At 41.2% G+C, this 21,550-nt stretch overlaps 1 protein-coding gene across 3 annotated transcripts in view; it reads left to right on the top strand.

Annotated features, from left to right (window-relative positions):
* PDE8A (phosphodiesterase 8A) overlaps positions 1 to 21,550 on the top strand; it is a 158,368-nt gene that overhangs the window by 100,245 nt on the left and 36,573 nt on the right. For all 3 annotated transcript variants that reach the window (XM_009330918.1, XM_009330917.1, XM_009330916.1), the window contains exon 2: positions 20,688 to 20,744. In XM_009330918.1, coding sequence (XP_009329193.1) covers positions 20,718 to 20,744 — 27 coding nt within the window. In that variant the 5' untranslated portion in view covers positions 20,688 to 20,717. The remainder of the gene's footprint in view (positions 1 to 20,687; positions 20,745 to 21,550) is intronic.

The following is a 21,550-nucleotide window of genomic DNA, read 5'->3' as shown; positions in this document are numbered from 1 at the left end:
TAGCCATGTATTAGCCATAAGCCTCAGTGGAATGAAAGTTTGGAAAGGGATTTGTAGTAAAATAATGTTTGCATCCTGAAGCCGTGTGGGTTTTGCAGAAAACCGGTGTTCTGACAAGATTATCTTCTTCACATTGTTGGCACACCCAGGTGAATATCGTTCTGTGATAAATACTTCGGAGTTCCTCCAGGTTGATTTGAAGTTTTTGCTAGGGATGTATGTATTTTTAATTTCGTTACGTAACCAAAGGTAGAGGAGGATTGAGAATGATTAGCTTCAGAGAGTTTTCCTTACTTCTTACATTCAAACTGAGGAGTCAGGGAAGAATGACAGAACTGGTGCAAACGCATACTCTCCTGAAACGACAAATTAATTGAAACCAGGAAAATTCTGACGTAGGTAGAGTAAGGAATGAGAAGCAGTTTTGGTGTTTTTACAGACCTGCTGGTTTTTATCGGCATTTGTTGCTCTTTGGGTTTATTTATTTATTTTTGTCTAGCCATTTGTTAGCCTATGGCTACTTGCCAGTATTTAGGAAGAACAAAGTCTGCTCAAATCACTAGAGTTATATTGCAGATAGATTTGGCCCAGTATGTTTGCCTTGTCATTTGACTACAGCGTTGACATGGTTATTGGTGTGTCTTCCTCCCCAGGATTACATACTACATTTTTTGTCTCCGAGGAGAGGAGAATTTGGCAAGGAGAGCTGAGAAGCATCTGGCTCTTTCCTGTTGTTCCCTCTCTCTGTTACTGAGAGTAGGGCAGTCTCATGGACAGCTCTAAATTTAGCTGCTAATTTTCATCCTAGGCGTCTGTTCTGCTTAGATTTTTGGCTAGGACGGATACCTGGGTGAGAGGAGAGTCCTGGGATTGTACCTACTGAATTGCATCCCCCTGGGGAACATCCCTGTGTATTTTCTGTAAGGTCCCCAGGTTTTCCCAGATCATAAAGCCCCAGCAAGGTCCTAGTCTGACTTTGTCAAAAGGTTAAGAACTAACTTGTTTAGAATAGAACTTGATTCTCTACATCCCTTTGAAAGGGATAGCTCAAAAGGCAATATAAAGGACCTGAAAAATGATATGCCTCAGTGGTCTCTTTACAAGTAGATGAGTAAGGAAGAGAGTTTTTCCAGAGGATACCATTTTTTTTGATACAGTTGATTCGGATGCAGTAGTGAAGCTCCATATTTCTGGTCAATGGTCAAATATTACTTCTTGCAGTTAAGAGATCATTAAATTGGACAGAGATGGGCAGAATGACAGTCAATTAGAGCAAAAATGTCTTCCCCTACGTTTGCTTTCTGCCTGCTATAACCTGACTTTGATTCATCGTATGCCTGCTGAGAGGTTATTTTTTCAGATCATGTTTGACATTTGCCCATAGCTGGAAAATATGAGAGCAAATTCCACAAAGCAAACACTGAAATCCAAAAAGGAGATGTCATACCTACTGTTTGGTTCCACCAGTAGAGTGCTGAGCTTCCTTCATATCAAAGTATTTTAACAAGAATATTATATTTTACATGTATATATACATTATATATATGTGTAAGACTGATGGTAGTATGATCATAATGAAATGGCACCTGTATTTCTGACACTGCCTTCCATACATTCACTGAAGTTTATCCTTTTTATTCAAATCAACTTTTTGTGTGTTTTAGAACAATGAGAACATTTACAAAATATTTAGAATATCAACACTATGAATTCTCAAAAATTACATTTTCAGGATCACAAAGGTAAAGAGTCAGATCTTAAACAGACCAAATTGGTGTAGTTCCTAGATTTCCAGGGAGCAGCTCCAATTTGCATCAGCCGAAGATCTTTCCCAATTTCATTGAGACAGTAATTTTCATGCAAAACACACCAGACATCACAGGATTCCAGTAGTTCCGGCCCATTTGTCTGCTGCTGCTAGGAAGTTGTTTACTCTTTTGTATCACTCTGTGCTGACGTCTGCTCACTGAACAATGTCATCAAATTTCCTGTTTTTTGGCTTGTGGAAAGTAGCTCCCCCACCTTATGCTAAAGTTTTGCTGCATGGAGATCTGTGGAGCCGGATGCACCCAGCAGACAGGATGTAAGGTTAAATGCAGCGTAGCTAAATAAATAAAGTAGGTGTTCAGTTGTGAACTAGAGCTGCCTACTGACCAGGAGGATAAAGCTGACGGTTTAAATATTGAGCAGTGATAAAACCCCACATTTGTTTCATGATTGGTTTTTTTTTTAATGTCTTTTGAATTTTTTTTTTCCCATGAATGTTGTTTTCTTGCAGAATTATATTCGTAGCTTCCTGAAGCAGCCTGAGATAGTTAATAACGTGGTGCTGTATGATGTGTATGTGAAAACGCTTCCATCCAGGTATTGCAAAGCCTTCTGCAAGCTGTTGACTGTGAAGCTGCTAGTGCTGTAATTCTGTAGACAGAGGAACTGTCAACAATGCATTCATCAATAGTTCCTCTACTAGCTAGCGCAGCAGAGTCTGGTTGCTGAGATCAGGAGAACTGAAGCTCTGCCAGGGGTCTGCTTGCCTTACATTTTTGGTTTGCTTGTTTTTTGGCCAGTGCCACAGGGTTATTAACTTCCGCTTGGACAAAAACCAGTGATGAGCAGAGCAGACCTTAGTTCAACAGTTCTTCCAGACAAAGCTTGGGGCAGCTTTAGTTGATAATACTCACATCATCATCGTGTTACCCTCCTGTCATCCATAGCAAGAGGAAGCACCTACTGGAAAAAAGAAACAACCTTTGTAAAAATAGGGCACATTGTGTGCCTTAATGGTACTTGAGTCTTGTGCTTCCCTCTCTCTTCTGTAGGTCTGTCATGCTCCAAATGGTTCCCCCAGCTTAGCGTTACTCTGTGTCCAAATCCTATTTTTCCTTTCTCCAAAGAGCTTGTGTATTTGGCAAAGAGCAGTTGATCACTTCATGAAAGCAGTTCTTGTGAGGAATCTTCTAAGGTCCTGTATTTAAAAAAAAAAAGTAACAAAACCAGAAAAAGAAAAAACCCACAACTCGGAATATTTGGAGTTGCCTTGCAGAGCAGTGAAAAAGTCAGGGAACATCTGATGACAGACAGACCAACAGGGTGTGCTGGAGTGGTGTATGGGAACCAGCCCACCATTGGGGGGGTTGAGTTTGTCTTTATTTTTTTGAGGTTTTTGCTAAGGTACAGCCAGAACATTTTGCCTAGTGACTTTCTCTACTAAATGCAGTTTTGCTGCACTCTCAGTGATGTTTGCAGTAGCTGGAAATAGTCTGAGTGTGTGAAGTACTGAGTGTGGAGCATGTGGGCTGTCACCTCATTGAAATGCTGGGTTCTCTTTGTCTTTTCTGACTTCTTCAGTTTGGGTCTGTGCAGAAACAAAAATGCTGTTTTCCTCAGAGTATCTCCCTTTGTGATCAGAAAGGAATATAACCGGTTCCCACCCAATACAGAGTTCCTGTTCTTCCAGCATCCCTAATGGGGCCTGTAGTCAGTATATAGAGAAATGAACTGGATGCAGTACCCAGCTATGGGTACCTGTGTGAATTTGCTTTGCATCTCCAGGTGTTTGGTTGCATTTGCAAGTATTTTGTCTCATTAAGACCACACCAATCCGTAAATATGAACATTCTCCGAGACAGGCTGCCAAGTTGGATAAGATGTAGTCAACTTGCAATTCAGTCAGTTAAACCCTTGCAGTGAACACTCTGCGCAAGTAAAAATAAAGAAGTTGATCTCGTCCCTGCTGTAGACCTGCCCATAGCACAAGACCCACACCAGTCACCTTCCGATTTGGAACAAGCACTGTCTGTGCTGAGGGAGGCTCAGGAAAGAAGCAGGAAAGGAGACGGCTGCAGACAATGAGTTCAGTGCCTAGGCAAAGGTAACACTTCATCCAAACAATTGGCAGGGGCTTCTCTCTCTTTGTTTCTCCCCTGCCCTTCTTCCTCTCTGTGTATTCCCTGTTCCCTCCTCTACATATTTTCAGAGGTTCATCCTGTACCTTTGTGCCCTCCCATCAGATAACAGCAGTGGTGTTTGATTCTTTTGACCTCTGCCCCCCCGTCACTACTCTGTTTGCAGTACCGTCCTCTTAAATTCCTCCTGTCCTCTTTTCCATTCCCCTCTGCAGCTTCTGCTGAAGTGTGAACCACTTGCAGTGTTACAGACAACAAAAATAACCTTTGGGGCTACATTTCCCCTGTGGCAAAGCTGGATGAAACTCCCAAGTTGCCTGTGCGGACTGTAAGGCTGGATAGAGCACTCCGTCACTGGGGAGAGGGGACCAAGAGCGGACTCTGTAGAGCAGGTTGGGTGGTAAAGCGTGCACTGAAAGCATGGTGGGCCCCAGGAGGCCTAATATAGTGTATTCCTTATCCTCCGGTGGAAGAGGAGAGCTCTGAACAAATTGTGCCTCCAGGGCATCTCAGTACTGACCTTCTTCCTGGGGCCCTTGACAGGGGTTGAGCCAAAGGACTCAAAATCAGAGCCTTCTGCCTCCTGATTAAATTTATTCGTAACTTGCCCTCATGGAGATTCATAAGTACAGGTGCAAGCTAAAACTCCTGAAAATATGTCATTCATTTTATTTCTAACAAATAAATTCCAGATGTTTGCCTCTGACTCCTGGAGTGCTGATATAATCAGCTTGAGGCTCCAGTTGTTCAATCTTGTGTTAGATGACAGAACAGAGAGTGAAATGAATGCTCTCACCATTGCCAGTGGCTTGCAGTCAGAGGGACACAGTTTTTCCAACCAGATGAAACTGGGAGAGTTCCAGATGAGACTGGGAGAGTTGTGTCAAGAAAGCAACTGGTAGGCACTGCAGTGATGGAACAGTAATAACTAGATTAAAAAGAACATAAAAATAATCTTATATGACAGAAATACTGGAAATAATGGAACATTTCAGGAAGAAAATATGCTATCAGGTACTGTAAAAAATAGGTCTATACTTACCAGAAGGTGTTTCTTGCTGCAGACTGTGAAAAACTTATGTGGGAAACATTGACGTGCATAGTGCTGCTTGTAAAGGCTGTAACTAAATTCTCAGTCGAACTTGGGGGAAGAAGTGTTTTTTCTTGACTGGCAGAGCCAACAGATTCTTCTTGCTCCAGAACAAATAGCTAGCCAGTCAAATGGTAGTCCTGGTAATTCTATATGCCATGCAGATTAAAAAAAAAAATAGAAGGGGCTAAAAATACAAAGGTGAATTGCAAAGCAAAATCATCAGTTAAGCTATTAAATTGTCATAAACACTGTGAAATTCTGCTTTAAAATTCAGTCTGAAGTAGAAATGTAATATGTGGGATATGAGTCGAGACACCCATAGTTCCATGTTTACAATATCAGCAAAACATTATTCCCAACATAGGCATGTTTCTCTTGGTTAAAAAAAAAAAATCAATCTTAAATGCTTTAAGTAGTATTAGTTTGTGGTTCAAACAAGCCATGCTTTACTCCCCAAGGAGTACATGGGTAGCACTGTCAGGGTTGTATTATTTAAGAATAAAGAAGGGGCATGAGGCTGAAATATCACACACATGCTTGGTAGGCAATGTATTTGTTAGATTTGTCTGAAAAATAATTCACAGGTGATCAGCTATTCAGCATTCAGGGCCAGCTGCACAGAGAAGGAAGGACACAGAGAGCCGTGATGGACCTTACATTTGTACAAGTGTCCTTTTTAGCTTTCATTGCTCACTGGACTCAGAAAAGGAGGTGTGCGAGGGGACAGAATCCATGCAGCAAATGCACTAGATAATCTCTCTTCCAATAGCAGGAAATTGTCGATCATGTCACAAAACCACTGCAAATCTTGCTTGCTTCATCTGGAAAGTATTTCTGGGTACAACCTCATATTGTGGGCTGCAAATTTTGTTACTCTGTTCTGTGGGGAACACTTATAATGGAGTAGTGGTTTGATGCCACCTCTAATATTTTCCTGCTGTTTCACAGAAGGTTTGTTTTGTTGGAATACATTTGAATGTTCTTCGCAAAATTAGATTACAAAATATAACTGGATTAAATTACGCACCTCATAGTATATTCTGAAGTCATCCAGAGTACAACATATTGGTTCAAATTAAGCAGTGAAGAAAAAAGTAGAACTTTGGTGTTCCGTGGTAGGTGCCTAGACTGTACATGTTAGTGGCTCACACAGTTAGTCAAAATATATTCCTGTCGCAACATAGTACTAAAATTGCAAAGTTCAACATTTAGCAGCACACCATTTGTTTTGTCTTTGGAGGATAAGGACAAAAGAGATGCAGAAAAATCTGCTAACCACACAAATATGAATGCGGTAAGAACATTTGTCCTAGCTCAAAGGAACATGCAAACACATAAAACAAGTCAAATGAAACTTCCCATGATTGATAAAAGCTTTCCTAATCAAGAACACTGTTCTCTCCTGCATCTATAGTAATTATAGCCTTATGTTCAAAGTTCATAGAGGAAGAAAAAGAAATGAGGTGATCTATCTGAGTAATAAAACTTTTCGAGAGTCCGATCTATGTAATTCTTCAATGAGTTTATAGGTTTATTTTTAATTTTTAAGACTCCAAGTGACCTGTAGTTTTACTGTAGCTTTATTGGAACTGTTAATAAGGTGAGTCTGGCTTTTCCTTTCTGTCTCTTACATGAGATGTTAGACTTTATACTAGAAAACTATTTATCCCTGATATCTAATTTATTTGTAAGGTATGTCTTATATTTACTGTTTCACACAGGCTATCTTTACCATTAAACTGGTTTATAGAAATGCAGTAGAATTTTTACACAAAGCAATAGTTTTGTTTTATTCTAGTCCTACGAATTTCCAGCTAGGTTTTGTGTCCTAGAAATCAGGCTGAGCTCTGAGTTATGCCATGAAACTACACTAAATTGGATATTTCATTAATAGAATTTTTGTTTGCTTTGGACATTCTTCTAGTATTTCATTGCTTGGGGGAAAAAGGCAAAAGAAAATAAATGAGTACAGTTGGTTTTTTACTCAGCATTGCTAGAGATACAGCCGAGTTTCTCTTTTGCGTGTTGCAGGCAGGTCTGAGGAGCTCCGAGTCTCCACAGTTTGGTTGTGCAGATACAACGTCCGTCTTCCCCGAGGGAGGACACCGAGGCTTGCAAATTAACATTTCCTGCTAAAATTTCTGGTAAAAGCTCCCTGCCAGAGCTATCAGCAGTCTGGATCACTGTCTGGGAAGAAACACTTGGTGCAGGGGAGGAAGAAGGAAATGGTGACTGTGAACTTATTAATGGTGTCGCCAGACAGGACTCTAATGTCTATTTTCTCTTGTTTGTTCTTTGGCATACAGCTTTCGTGCTCGCAGCAGAAGGCCTAGGCCCATTGCATCCTTTCTTAGAAAAACCAGCAGAGTGAGAAAGCAAAAATGTTCAGGGTGGAAGCATATTTTGGGTAGTTGCAAAACAGATGAAACGAGCTTCCATCTTGTCAGATGCCAGAATTTTTATCTCAAGGGAGATTGATTTTGGATGGGTGCCAGTTTTCCTTGCAAGTAATCAGGGGTTTTTTTGCATAGGTTGACACCATTTCATTATATAATGACTAAGTGGAGCCTCTTTCTTTCATAGAGCTCCTTCTTCTAATTCATCATTGTTACCCAAGTGAAATGAGGATGTCGCTGCCTGACTAGATGGTGCAGCATGGAGCTCTGTGACATGTGACAGAATAGCCCAGGCTCCTCACGTGTGCACAGCTCCAGCACTGATTGCTATCGTAGGACAATCATGCAAGTCTCAGCTACAACCTCAGACCTTTTTAGATGAGCCAGATAGATTTAGGTGTCAATAAAATTGTGCAGAAGGTGGTAGGTACCTGGTGATCCTAAGATTTGAGAAGCTGTTTTGCTGCGCTAGTCTCGACTTTGCTCTGCTCACACTTTGCAGTCCTTGCTGGGGGGAGCAGAGAACGTGCTTATTTCAGAGATCGTGCACGGTGCTGGTGTTCAAACAGCCCCTGTGGGAGGGCCCACTGTAGGGTCTGAGGACTTGTAACTTGAGGAGACTGATAAAGCTTCTGAAAAAAAATTTCCTGACATCCTACCCACATTATAGGAGTGGATATAGGGAAGGCAAGCACCATTTTAAAATGGCTGTCCAAATGACACATGAAAAGTCCACATCTGCTCGACCAAATGCACCTTTTAACCACTGCTAGCTGTGTTCATGGTTTTATACAGCAGCTATCTGTCTATGCAGTTTGCAGATGAATGCACGTGTTTACATTATAGATTTATTCAGTGTTTTTGCATCTTCTCTTCTTACCCCATGTTCTTATCCCTGCATGTTACAGATCTTTCCTTCAAACTTCGTAACTGCAGCAAGACTCTCTGAAAGTTTTACTGCCGTCATACAACTGGTAAAAGTATCTGATGCAAGTATCTCCAGATGATGTCTCTCTTTCCTGGAAATCTCAAGGTTAAACAATTTATATGAGGCTATTCAACAACTACAGATTATTATCTGCATAATTATGGCCCTTGTACTTTATTTGAGAAAAACAAACATCATACCTGGAGAGAGTATATCTAGACAGTACCGATGTCAATGAACTTCACTGTGGGCAGGATTTAATCTTAAGTAGATATTTGATACCCAGCTGAATTTGTTTCCCAGTTAATGACTACAGTGGCAGAGTGCTTTATGGGCTTCCTTGCTGATGAGTTGTTTATTAAAAAGGAGCTGCCTCGTGGGTGACTGCTTTGCTGAGACCGTGGTTGCTACAGCTTTAGTCCTGTGAAACTTCACTAGGAGGTGGTAACATGTTGGTCGCTTGTGCATTTCTAGAGAGAAAATCATGCTCCGTAATAATTCATTTTATACAGCAATGTCTTCTTTGGCATATCCAGCAGTTCTTTTGTAAAGGAAATGCTACTTGTAGGCAGAATGTGCAGAGATTGCTTTGTATCAAAGATAATAGTATAGTTAATTTTTTACAGGTTTTTTCAGTTAAGTTAAATAAAATGGAGTGTGCCTACCACAAGTCCAGATAGAGTGAAATTCTGTTTACAAGAGAACTAGAATGAAAAGTTGCTTTGCTGCATTGAATTCTACTTAATTGCAATTCTGATTATAATGAAAACCTCACTTTATTAAAGACATGCGAAGTTTAGGGGGTTCGGCATAACTGTAAAAAGGTTCTACTGTACTTACGGGGGAAAAAAAAGAGTGATCCCATCTACCGAGCGTGTAATATTTAACGAGCCCTGTGGGCTGGCAGAAGCACTGTGTGTTACTGAACCAGACTCAAGCAGAAAACCAGTGTCAGGTTTCAAACTACCCTGTAGGTCCTCAGAAATGAAGAGCCATCTGTATTAGAGGAAACCAGTCACTCATCCCCTCAGCCAGTGAAGTTCCTAGTGGTCAAAAGAAAGAAGGGATCCCCAGCGCTCTTAAATCCATTTGCCTGTTTTCCTCCTTTTGATAAAACCTGGAGCTAACCTGTTGGGTTGGTCATTGGTGTGAACGAGCAAAATTAATGCTAAACCTTAGAGTGAAAAAGGATGTACTACTGTGAATTCCCTTGTATTTTTTAAAAAGACATCTTGAATATGCCTGCAGTCTCAAGTCTTCCTCCATTTATTGGAGACAAAGTTCTCTATGTAGGGAAGGTTTGGGTGCCAAGAACCTCTCTTACGGTTTTCTCAAATATCAGTAGACAGTTGCACTCAGCCTGGGAAACCTGTATTCAATAAACAAAAATCCTGAAATGTTTATTATCCATATTGAACGTTTCTCTTTCACTGTACTGGCATTTCTCTGTCACTGTCCCACTGACTTAGCATTTATTCTGCCTGTGAAATTACATCTCAGCGGCTGCATCTTTGCTGTCTTTGAGAGCAGTTCCCAGGTGGGGTACTGGATAGAGCACAAATGAGTTTGTGCTTACTTAAGGTGGACAGAGCAGAGCTTTTGGACCATACAGAAAACCATATGCCAGCGGTGTCCAGCAGCTTCACAGACACCTGAGTAAGCTGTGTGAAGGTGTTGTGTGTGGCAGATGGCTGGGAGAATGGGGAAGAAGAAGGAGAAGGAGGCAGCTCCATACTGTCACCATCCAGTTTAGTCCAGGAGGACTAAAATCAACTAAATCAACTTTAGGATCACCAACATCCAGGATGCCCACGTGTGCGAAGGCTGGAGATGTGTAAGATAAAGTAGCGATCACAGGAGCTCATGTGCAGTTCTCAGTTGGTCAGGAGGGGTGATCTCAGCTTGCTACCTGCCCAACTGTGATCTGACAGCAGTTTGCTGCAGGCCATTTGATACTGCTTGGGAAACGTATGCTTTTATGATAATGGCTGGCGGCAGACAGAAAAAATGATTATGGTCAGTAAAGCCTGAACTCTGTCAGTGCAAACAATGAGTTATTAATGACAATAGAAAAAAGCAAGTTTGTTCCTTAACAAATGGAAGGCTTAGGACAAAATAGAGATCTTCGAGGAAGCCTAGCAGATCCACTGACTGGTTTATGCTATTTTTGTGCTGTACTCTTTTGCTTTGCTTGGTCTGTTTGTGGCGATTGCAGTGTTGGTAGATCAAGGCATGAAAAGTTTGTTTGACATAAAGAAAAGTAATTGGAAATCTTCCTGATAGACTGGAATTTCCTTTTAGTCATCTGACTCTGTTCAAATCCAGATGGTTCAAGGAAAACTGCCACTGAAATTCATGTGCGTAAAGAAAAAAATAAAACTGATAGTGATGGAGATCTATTGTATCCTGATGCATCTGTAATCATCTCTAAAATAAAACTAGCAAGTGGTATCCACTAGAAAGAGGAGAACTAGCTGATAGATAGGAAACAGATTAGCGCTTATTGCTACACTTCAGGATCTTGCAGAATCACAAGAGAGCAAGCGGTTTTAATAATATTAAACAATAGAACTACTGTGCCATATTTAAGTCTCCCAGAGTGCCATGCAGCTCAACTGTAGAAGTGCAGGCAGCAAGAATTTCCCTCTGGGCCAGAAGAATGTAGTATTTGTACTAAAGCCTCTGCTCAAGTGGGGGGATGGAAAGTCAGCTGCAGCCTGCCTGCAAAATTAATACACCTGAGGCAGCAGTAGGTGAATGAGAAGTTCCTTTTCAGTTAGACAAAGATGTTGGTAAAGCCAAGGCTGGATTTATTTGTTTGGGAGTGATGCAAACCCCAACGTATTTAATGCTCTGGTTTCGAAATGTGTCTTGGCTGATGACCTGCAAGACTTAAAGACCAATTTCTTCTCTGTCATCTTGGCTAGCTTTTACATTTGGGTAGAGGTTATTTCTGCCAACAGATGAGAGAGGATAGCACACCGAAACTTTTATATTGATGCTGGCGTATGAGGAGTTAGTTGGTCCCCAGAGCTCGGTTATAGCTCTCCTAGCCAGTGGAGTAGCCAGACTTGTGTCAGGTGATGGGAAAAGGGGAGAGGCAATAGGTCTCTCAGCCTTCTGAGAGGCTTTATGTGGCTGCCTTTAAAGCGTTTTGTGAGATAGAGTGTGGCTGGTCCTGATTGTAAAGGGGAAAACAGGGCGGTCTCAGAGTTGTTGGGAGTACAAGGGAATAGCTGCTGAAACTCAGAGAGCTGTAATATCCACCCATACGTGCTGTTCAGCTGCCCGCAAGGTAACATCTCACAAAGGCAATCACACCCCTTATTTGCAAGTAACCCCAGAATATCAAGGATGCCTGACTTCGGAGGACATTTGCTCTGAAGTGCAGGGTATTCTAACTAACCCTTGAATTTTGTCAAAACCAAGTAAAACATGGAATTAGGTGCTAATGCCTTAAAAATGACCTCTTTTTTTCATCTGAAGCAATTCAGTTTCTGCATGTTGCACATTCTATTCCTGTTATCCTTAGGCTGGACTCTCCAAAAAGATAAATGCTTAAAAACTACATTTGACTTTGAACAGCTGAAAATGTTCATACTACTTTTTTTTGCATTGATAAAGGCATCCATTTCTGCAACCTATGTATAGAAAACCATTATTATAGGGTTTAAAAAATTCTTCTAAAGTACAAGCCAGATCATTTAAGCTGCTGTTTTTCTCTTAGCGCAGGATATAACTACAAATGCTTTACAGCATGCCCTCACCACACACAAATATTTGGCTCACAGTTTAGTGAGCAGCCCAGGGATCCGACGTGGGGAGAGCTTACAGCCTCCAGAAAAAGATCTGTGCGTATGTGGCCTGAATGGAGAAGTTCTTGAAAAACTTTCAGTCAGAAAGTGGGGACCTTAATGAAGACCCCAGTGAGCCATCTCAAATCTTAAGATGGTGAAGGCCTAGAGCATTTTAAATTCACTGCTGGATGACCATGGGGCACAGACCAGTGTTAAGGGTATTCACATCTCCAGGGTTGTTGTGGAGCATATGATTCACATTTTTTCTCTTCTAAACAGACAAATAGATGAAATTTGAAGCCCTCTGTACTTGTGCATAGCATACAGGTCTATAAGGGATCTCTGAATCAGGTAGATGCTGCAGCAGATACAACTTGCTAGATTTGAATAGCTTTTGATGTGAGGACTGGTTTCCGTTCAGCTTTGTTCTCTTTGGACAGAAAAAGTCAGAGTGGATTAATGAGTAGATGGCTTTCTTTTTCTGACTTGTCTGTGATTTATTCCATCCTTTTTTGGTGTGCGGTTCATTGAGAATGAGGACTCTTGTGGAAGTACGCAGTGTGAGATTTGCATATTGGCTTTGCTGGAGCTGTATCTCCTTACCTTAAAAACCTACGATAACACTGAGGTTACTGAGTCGTAATGTAAATTGTGTTTGAATTATGGGAAACTATCGTTTTGAATTTCAGAGATCAACTATTTTCCAGATATCAGCTATTATCAAATGGTCCCAATATTACCAGTGCCTGCTGCTGTCAGTTGGCCAGGAAGCAGGGGGACCTGACGCCGTGCCGAGGGACGCCGGGGCTCGGCACGAGGTGTGCTGAGCCCGGCTCTCTCCCCTGGTGCCTCGGTTCCTCTGAATGTAAAAATGGAAACAGCAACCATTTCCTCCCTCTACAAGTTTTGAGATCTGTGTAATAGTGCTGTAAGCACACTAAGTGATAATGACATTTATTTTATCACTTAAATACTCTATCAAGAGCTAAAAAATTTCCCCAAATTGTTAGCGTGTTCTGTGTAGAAGTTCTGACCTTTAACAATTGCAGGGACTGTTGACTGCCTTTTTGTCCTGTCATTGTACAGCGTTGCCACAGTGGGCCACTCGTCTGGGCCAGAGGCCACCCAGGCCTTACCGCATTACAAATAATAATAAAAGTCACTTTGGGACAGCATCGTTAATTATTCCCAACAAAACGGAATGATTCACTTTTGCTAGTGCCATGCTTGCAGCTTGATAACCACAGTTTCCTATAATGAATAAGGGGAGAATTTATAAAGAGTACAAAATGGGAGTTCTCAGTTGTGTCTAAAGTGTGCTAGAAGGCAGCAAACCTGATTTCACAACAGTATTACTCCAGTTTTGTTCTAATTTAGCTTTATTTATTGCAGTGGAATAACGCTGGAGAAATGCAGTGGGGAATTAGGCCCAGAATTCAAACAAACATGTACAATAATGGTTGGCATGTGTGGCAAGCCGAACACGTAGCCAAAAATCAGCAGGGTCCTCCTCGGGCCCGGGAGAGGACTGGTGAAACTAGGATAGCCACGGTGTTCAGCGCTGTGTCCTGGGACACCAGGGAAGCAGTCCCAGTCCCAGCTGAGTGTAGATATTTTCTGGGTAGCTTCCTCAGGACCTGGGTTAACCCGAAACTTGCCTCCAGGCTGAGGAGTGGAAGAGGGGCTGGATTTTAGGAGCAGTAAAGGTGTTGTCAGGAACTCGGGAATCAGAGAGTGGGTCTTGTGGCTGACAGGGCCAGCAGCCTGATTCAAGAGCTCTGGCAACTCACTACGCTCGATAAAGCTTTTCTTCTCACAAAAACTGCAAGCTGTCCAAATTCTGTGTTGCTAATGATGTGAATCAGAGGCCAGAGTTTGGCTCTCAAGAGCTCATTTATGTAAATCTGGTTCACAACTGGTACTAAAACTTCAGAAATGGATTAAGAAAACAGAGGGTATGTTACCCCATCACTTACACTGTCTGTTGTATCATTACATAGCAGAGTTGCAGGTAATTCTTCTAGAAATCAATTTAAAAGAGAAAATAGATAAAAGGAAAAAGATACCAGAATAGAGCCTCAGGTGATCTTCAGACCTTGTAATATAGATCTAAATCTGTATTGTTTTGTTGACAGAGATGCATCAGTGGGAACCTGATTTAGATTAATGTAAATGCTAGATTTTATCAAAGCAAATTGCACTGAGTCAGAATGCTACATTATGTAAATTACTGAGTCTGTGACATGTGTCTACACCTTTTATGAAACAGAAATAGGAGAAAATATCAAGGGCTGGAATTAACAGGTTTCATCTCCGTTGAACAGCAGTTCTGGTAAATTTTAATTGCCTTTCAGAACTCTTGTCTTTTTATTTCAGCAAAGAATAAACTGACTACATACGACTTAGGGTCTTTGAGAGCCTTGCTTACCTTTGTCCTTGAATCTGTTGAGCAAAGGCAGAAACCTTGGACACTTTGTTCCCTCTTACTCTTTATTCGAACTGTTGTGGCCTCCAAACAACAAAAGAAGTAGCTGCATGGGGCCAGACTCCCACTTCATTTACACTGAAGTAAATCCAGCATATTTTCTTTGTATTTGGTGGAATTACTCTGAATTTTCACTGTTGCTAACCAGGTCAGAATTCAGCCCGTGGACTATAAAATTCATTTTATGCTCTGAACAGTTGTGCGTGTTAGGAAGATCTGCTCAGCCAGCATTTTATGTAACTTGTACCAATGTTAAGCTTGTAACAAAACAGTGCTGTCAAGGTCTGCCAGGAAGATGTGAACAGTGATGTTAAGTGTCTAGCAGAAAGTGCATGGAAAATAGGAAGCTAATTCTTAAATTCCCTACTTGGGTAGATTTCCACTGAGAAAGAAATAGGTAAATGACCATGGATTGGATTAGTATTCATGTATTTCAGAAAGTGATAAAGGTTGTTACAACCAAAGAAAAATGTGAATAGTGAAAACTTATAGCTGATCCTGAACATGGAGACTTTCTTGCCCAGAAATGTTAGCCACACCGAGTCACAAAGCCCCTCTCTCTTCAGATAGAGGCACCACGCTGGTATGACCTGGGTGGACTAGATCCTGGACCTTGTCATGCCAGTTTATACCGAGTGGGTTATTTCCTAGCTTTCAGCATCCAAGAGGATTTGGCTAAGGTTTCTGAGAAAGGGTATTATCATGTAGAATTCAGATTTCTGCCGTTAATAGATCCTGAATCAGTTAAAGTTTAAGGTATGGTATAAATCTATGAGTTCATTTGAGCTTTCATTTTCTGGGGTGATAAATCTATGCTTAAAACAGCAGGTTAAGAAAGAGGATATTTTTTCCTTCGTAAAATTCATCCCTTCGTGTTTCTTAGAATTATCAAAATTCAGTTTATGTTAACAGTCCAATAGCTCCTAGCATATCTTGATGATCAAGGCTGTCAAATCTTGCTGTGATGCGTCAGCTCGTGCTGATTTATATCATGAACCTAGTATATGTAGAAAACTTAAGTATATATTTTAAAATTGGATAAAACACTTTTTTGTGATGTCTTAAAATATTGATCTGAGTAAAATGATGAATTTTGCTGGCTGTAGTCCATTAGGACCAGCGATAAAGTCTCATGTCTAATCATTGTAGTTATCTGTGTCATATATTAGAATGAGTCAGAGCCTTGACGTTGAAGTCTTTATTTGAAGAGGCAGTTACTTAGTGTTAAACTACTAACAGAAGAAATTCTCTTCTCATTGTCTGCTTTCTAAACCCGGATGTTAGCCATACAGCAGCAGTTTCCATCTGCAGTCCATTCAGCAGAAGTGTATGTCACTTCTTTGTTCAAGTCAGTTGCAGGAAAAATAAGCTGTCACATCTCCTCCCGCAAACTCTAACCTGGAAAAGGCGAGAAGAGCAGCAGGAGCAGAAACGCTTCCAGCTGCCCTTTAGGGAGGGATACTAGCAGGAGGCCAGGGCTGTGCATGGCCATTACATGCCCAGACGAAGAGTCATTCCTGTCATCCGTACAGCCCCATCTGTGACAGAAAGGAAGTGATGGAGCAGTTGTGGATTGTGGAGAAGGATTTCAGGCGAGCACTCCTGCTCCCCAGGACGCCAGCAGCTCCCTGGCCAGCCCTTCTCTTGAGTGGGTAGTGCTGCAGCAGCCCATGGTCCCGGCTCTGATGAGGGTTACCTTGGGCTGTGCAGGGCTCTGCTTTAAAACATCCCACAAAAGCTTCATAAAAGAAGTGACTTAAGAAAATCAGCCTCCAGAAGGAATGTGTTTGCCCCTTCATAGCAGGAGTATTGCATGGGAGTTAATAGCCAAAGCGTTTTTTGGGGGCTGACTCTGCCCTTTTAGGAGTTTGCTCTCCTCTCCAATTGGTAATGGTAAGAGAGGCATTTTGGAGAAAGCCAAGATATAAGACCTCTAGCAAATAGGAGACCTGTGGGCTGCTTTGATGTGTCCCACACGCCAGCCAGGCAGTTTATCACCATAGGGAGCATGTGGATCAAGCTGGCTTTGTTTCCACCCTTTATTCCTTTCTACATTTATTCCTTGAGCGAGTTCATTTAAAGTTTTGTTAGCTGTAGGAAGAAAAAAAAACAACCCAGCAACCACGAACAGACCATTCCTGTAGATTCTGTTCTGGTAAAATGTGGAGAATGACTCATAGCGAGAAGTACTTTACCAGGTTATATCGGGTCAACATTGTTTGTTGTACTTTAATCAGATCAGTCACAGTTGTTTGGGTCTGTCTTTTTAAAGCTCATTTGGGTTGTTTTTATTTACCAAACTTTTCTCTGGACATTGGAAACATGAAGTATTTCTATCAGCAATTTCAATGTTTGCAACTTAGCTGCTACAACATGCAGATCAATTCTAGCGAGTGTTAAGCTGCACACAGCGGTCAGTGGAAGACCTCCCCATTGACAGCTGTCATATGTGTGGCTAATGCCATTGCCTTGGGACAGATCTCATTTTGTGCCAGGGCCAGGCCTCGTTCTACAGGACAGAAAATAACTGTGTTCAAACAAGAAAGGCAGATTTGGGGGAAAATAAGTGCTACCAGCAGTAGTTCAGCGGGTCAGAGAATGTAAAATGGCTGCAATTGCTGTGTGTAAGCATTTAAAGTAGCCTGGAGTTGATTAGCTGCTGTGTCTCTAAGCAGAGGGTGTAGACACACTTGCTGCTGCAGTAACTGAGCTGCTGTCTGCAATTAAAGCTAACTGGTAGTTGCTGACCTGCAGCCTGCTATTACAGGCACCTCTCACTCCCCAGACCTAGAGGAACTGAGCTGCAGCTATTGTGGAAGTTGCACTAGCACAGATGAGCCAAAAAGATTTGCCTTTTCAAAAGCCTGAGAATTAGTTACTGTTGCAAACTATTCTAGCATTTAGATGTCTTTTGAGACCATGAGCCCTGGCGCCAGTCTGCACGCTTGGGATGGTTTAACTATGGGGCTGCAATTGAGAGCAGGCTATGCTGTCAGAAATCTGCAGCAGGACCCCTTCCTACCATCTGTTTGATTTGGTCCCTGGCTCCAGGTTACAGGCTGGCCTCTAAGGTTGTTGGCCAAGGAAGGATTTTCCAAAAGACTTGCGTTCATAGTCAGGGTGCTCAAAGTGTCCTGGACTCGGGTCTTGCCACAGTCACATATGCTGTACTTACTCATGAAGATGCACCAGCGGCTCTTTGGCGAGGGACCCAGCTCTATCACGATCAATTCCAGGAACCTACAACTAGTTCTACCTCTCTGTCTTCTCATGCGCTTTCTTACGGGTTTGTGCCTGCCTGGAAGGCTGTCGCATGCGTAAGTCGTGTCTATCGATCTGAAAATGTACTTGGGTCTTTGTTCTTCAAGTAGGAAAGAAACTTTAAGGAAGAAGTAGCAGAAGTTGTGCTTGTGCAGTTACTATACATGTGAGCTTTGGCTGGGTTTGGTTTTGTTATAAGCTTGCAGCATTAGAGGTATTTTTAAAGCTCATTTAGTTCACCGATAGTTGAGAGTTTCTGCTAATCCTTGCTGAAGCCTTGATTTTTGACACAGTACTTAATCAGCATGTTACTTCTCAGTGCTACCAGCAGCACACAAAAAGTTGAAATGATTAATCAAGTTATTTGAACAGATTTCAACAGGATTAAGAATTAACTGGAGTTCACCAAAATTCTCCAGCTGAGATGCAGACCAGGGTTTTTCTTCTACTCAGGGCAGCAAGTTAACGTGTAACAAGAGAGTTTATCTCATTTGGGAAGTCCTTGTAACTTAAGCTTAAATGGTGCATAGACAGGTATTTTCAGTGTGGAAATGGTCACAGGTTTCTGGCAGAAAAGTGTTTTTCAGGCTCAGTCCTTTAAATACTTTGATGACTATTCATTCACAACCTTTTTAAAAGAAAGAAGCATCGGAAAAGCAATAACTGGCAATACTGGGTTTATCTCATTTGTTAAAAATCCCCTTGGACTGGGACTGAGAGTCCAAGGGTACACTGGCCTGATAGATGGGGCTTTACATACCCCCAAACTCCAGTGAAGTTCAGCTCTGGATCTGAACCTCACGGCTCAGGCCCATCATTCGGTGAAACTGAAAACACTTGCTGCTTTATGCTGGCAGCTGGAGTGTACAAAATAAATGTTTCAAAATTTAATTTGAAGTGTGGTTATGGTCAGAGAAGTGACTGTAAAAAGGCATCTTTTACTCAATAGATATACTCCCTCTGTGTCCTTCAGGCATTTCTGCTGATCTGACTGATTCAGGACAAGTAGTTACTACTGTCAGTGCTGCAAAACCAGTAACACTGCTGCAAAGAGCTGGATTCCCTCCTGCTACGTGCATTATCAGCAAAAGTATTTGCTGTTTTCTAGTGCGGATTTTGAATAATTGGATGATGGGCCACAAAGCAGAATAAAGCAGCTTGATTTTTCCAACTGAAGAGAGATTTTTGGTCTCGAAATGAAAAAAATTGACTGGAGGGTATTTAAACTAAGCTGATCTGATCCAGAATGACTGAGAGTAAATCTGAAACCCCTCCATGTCATTTTAACATCAGCTTTTAGAGGCCCTCTTAAATAACACAGGCAAGCACTGGTTCCTGGCTTGTTTTTGCAGGCACGGTGTTGCCATTTTTCCTTGACTCATGTTTCTTGCTCATTTAATGTTGCAGTGATGATTTCCAGGTTGATAAATAAATAAAATCACACATGAGAAACTCTGAGGGCTGAGCAACGGAGCAGTAAGGTCATAGAAAGAATGGAGCGTGTAATTCTAAAAGATTTTTCTGTGGGACGTGCTGATGATTCTTTAAAATTACTTATTGGAGAAATCCTAGGCTGCAAAGCAGTAAATCTGATCTTCAAGTGTGGTTTTACTTTGAAAAACAAAAATGTAAAAAAGCCACCTTTGTGCTCAACAGATCTTTTCTTTGTACATATGAATCCAGAGATGTCTTCTGTTTACTGCATTGCCAAAAATAATTTTCTTCTGCTTTTTTACTCCAGTTACCTTTGAAGAGTCTATGTAACTCCAAGGACCATTGGTTGGACTCTGTTTCCTGTTTTGAATCGGGAGCATTGTTATTCCTGCTTTTTAGTTTTCATTTCTGAGACAAGAGGTGAAAAATACTTAAGCACATGAAAGTACAGATACTTGCCTCGTGGGAATTCCCAAAGAACCCAACCTGTGTAATCCTGTTAGAGTCTCCCTCTGTATTTATGTGTTTGACTACTTTAGAAAGTCCGTCCCGTACCAATTGAAGAGTCATTCGTGTTCAAGCTTGATTAATGATTAATCGTATCAAAGAGAACCAGTTGTGATAAACAGCACTTCTGGTCATTGACCTCCGTTGCTTGAAGTGACACATAAGAAGAAAGGATCCCAGCTCAGTTCGCATCCTAAGCTAAACTGTTTGCCTGTGTTACTTGAACAGAATCTAATGTGGGAATCGCTGGCATGCAGAAAGCATGACGTATGACAGCATTTTTGCAGGGTTTTTCAAAGCAAAGTTGCATGCTGAATACATGCATCGTCAAGTAGAAATATCTGAGTTCTGAAACCTCCCCTGGAGGGGCTGGGCAGGAAGGAGGGAATGCAGCGAAATGCCCTTGGAGAAATGAAAGTAGTGTGTGTTTGTAGCACTCTTGGGCACCTGTTACATGTGAAATTCTAAGAGCAGAGTTACGTATTTTTGCCTTTCTCCTGGAGATTTAATGCTTTTTTGGACTTTAAAAAAAGCAATTTTTAAACACTTCCATGTTTTGCAGAACAGCTGGAGTGATACAGAGGACACAGAAAAATAACAATCTGTCTACCAAACTTTGATGACTAAGCCATTACTTTATGTTTAAAATAACAATAGAAAAATGACTTGAAGAATAGCTTGTTGATTTCTAACTGTGTTAATGCAGCTTAGCATATAAAATTACAAAAGCAGAATAAGACCCTCATGAAGAAGCAGCCTCATGATGATAGCAATATAACTGTGAGACAGTGGTAAATAAGAAATGTCTTCTCTAACAGAGCTTATTTTTCTTCTTCCCTAGGTGTACATGTATTAATAAGATCCCTTCTTATTTATTCTAGGCACCAGTAACAGATGTGCAGTTTGGCCCTATGAGACTTCATCAAGATCAACTTCAGGTAATAACCACAGTTCAAACTGAAGTCTTAATTTCTAAAGCATCACAGATGTTAGCTTAAAATTTATGACTGGGATTTTTTGGGTATAGAGATCTTCACAGATCGTTTTTGTCAAGTGATAATGCGCACCTAACAGATTTTTATCACGACATTCTATGCGATATCCTAAAAATCCTGCCTAAGTCTTTTCTCCAAACATCTCTCAGTTCATAAAAATAGAGCTATCTGTAGTTCTTTCCGCTATCAGTTAGCTTGTAATCAATTTAGTGTGTGCTTTGTTTTGTATTTTACTGGTAGTCAATTCTCAATCAAAATCTCATCAAAATGATAATAAGCCAAATGTCCTGTCAAGGTCTATTACACCAGCATTATTACTAGCATCAACCCAACTTGCCATATCGTCACAAAAGATATGAAGTGAGCTTGGCAAAGTATGTTTTTTTGTTATTAATTTTTGACTGGCTTTAATTCATGCTCCTTTATCTCTTTATTAATAAAGGTTGTATGTCAGTTGTCCCCTTATTTTGTCTGGGATGGCTATGAGGTTTGCAGATACATGACTCCTTTGGACTTCCTCTGAAAATTCTCCTGTATCCCAAGGCATACTGAACCTTTAATAATCCAAGATGTTCCTCAGTCAGTAATTACAAAACTCCTGAGTGAAAGTAATCTGGACCTGATAATTTGAAAATGTCTGTCTTCAAGAACTGCAGTTCAACATCTTCCTGAGCTATTGTCTGAACAGACAGTAATAGCATTGAACATCAGATCTTAGGACAGCCTCATCCAGCTGTTCTCCAAGTATA

This window comes from Pygoscelis adeliae, unplaced genomic scaffold, assembly GCF_000699105.1.
Source record: "Pygoscelis adeliae isolate BGI_AS28 unplaced genomic scaffold, ASM69910v1 Scaffold318, whole genome shotgun sequence".
Lineage (NCBI taxonomy): Eukaryota > Metazoa > Chordata > Aves > Sphenisciformes > Spheniscidae > Pygoscelis > Pygoscelis adeliae.
Note: the sequence above shows the minus strand (reverse complement) of the source record. Positions and strands in the feature narration are given on the sequence as shown.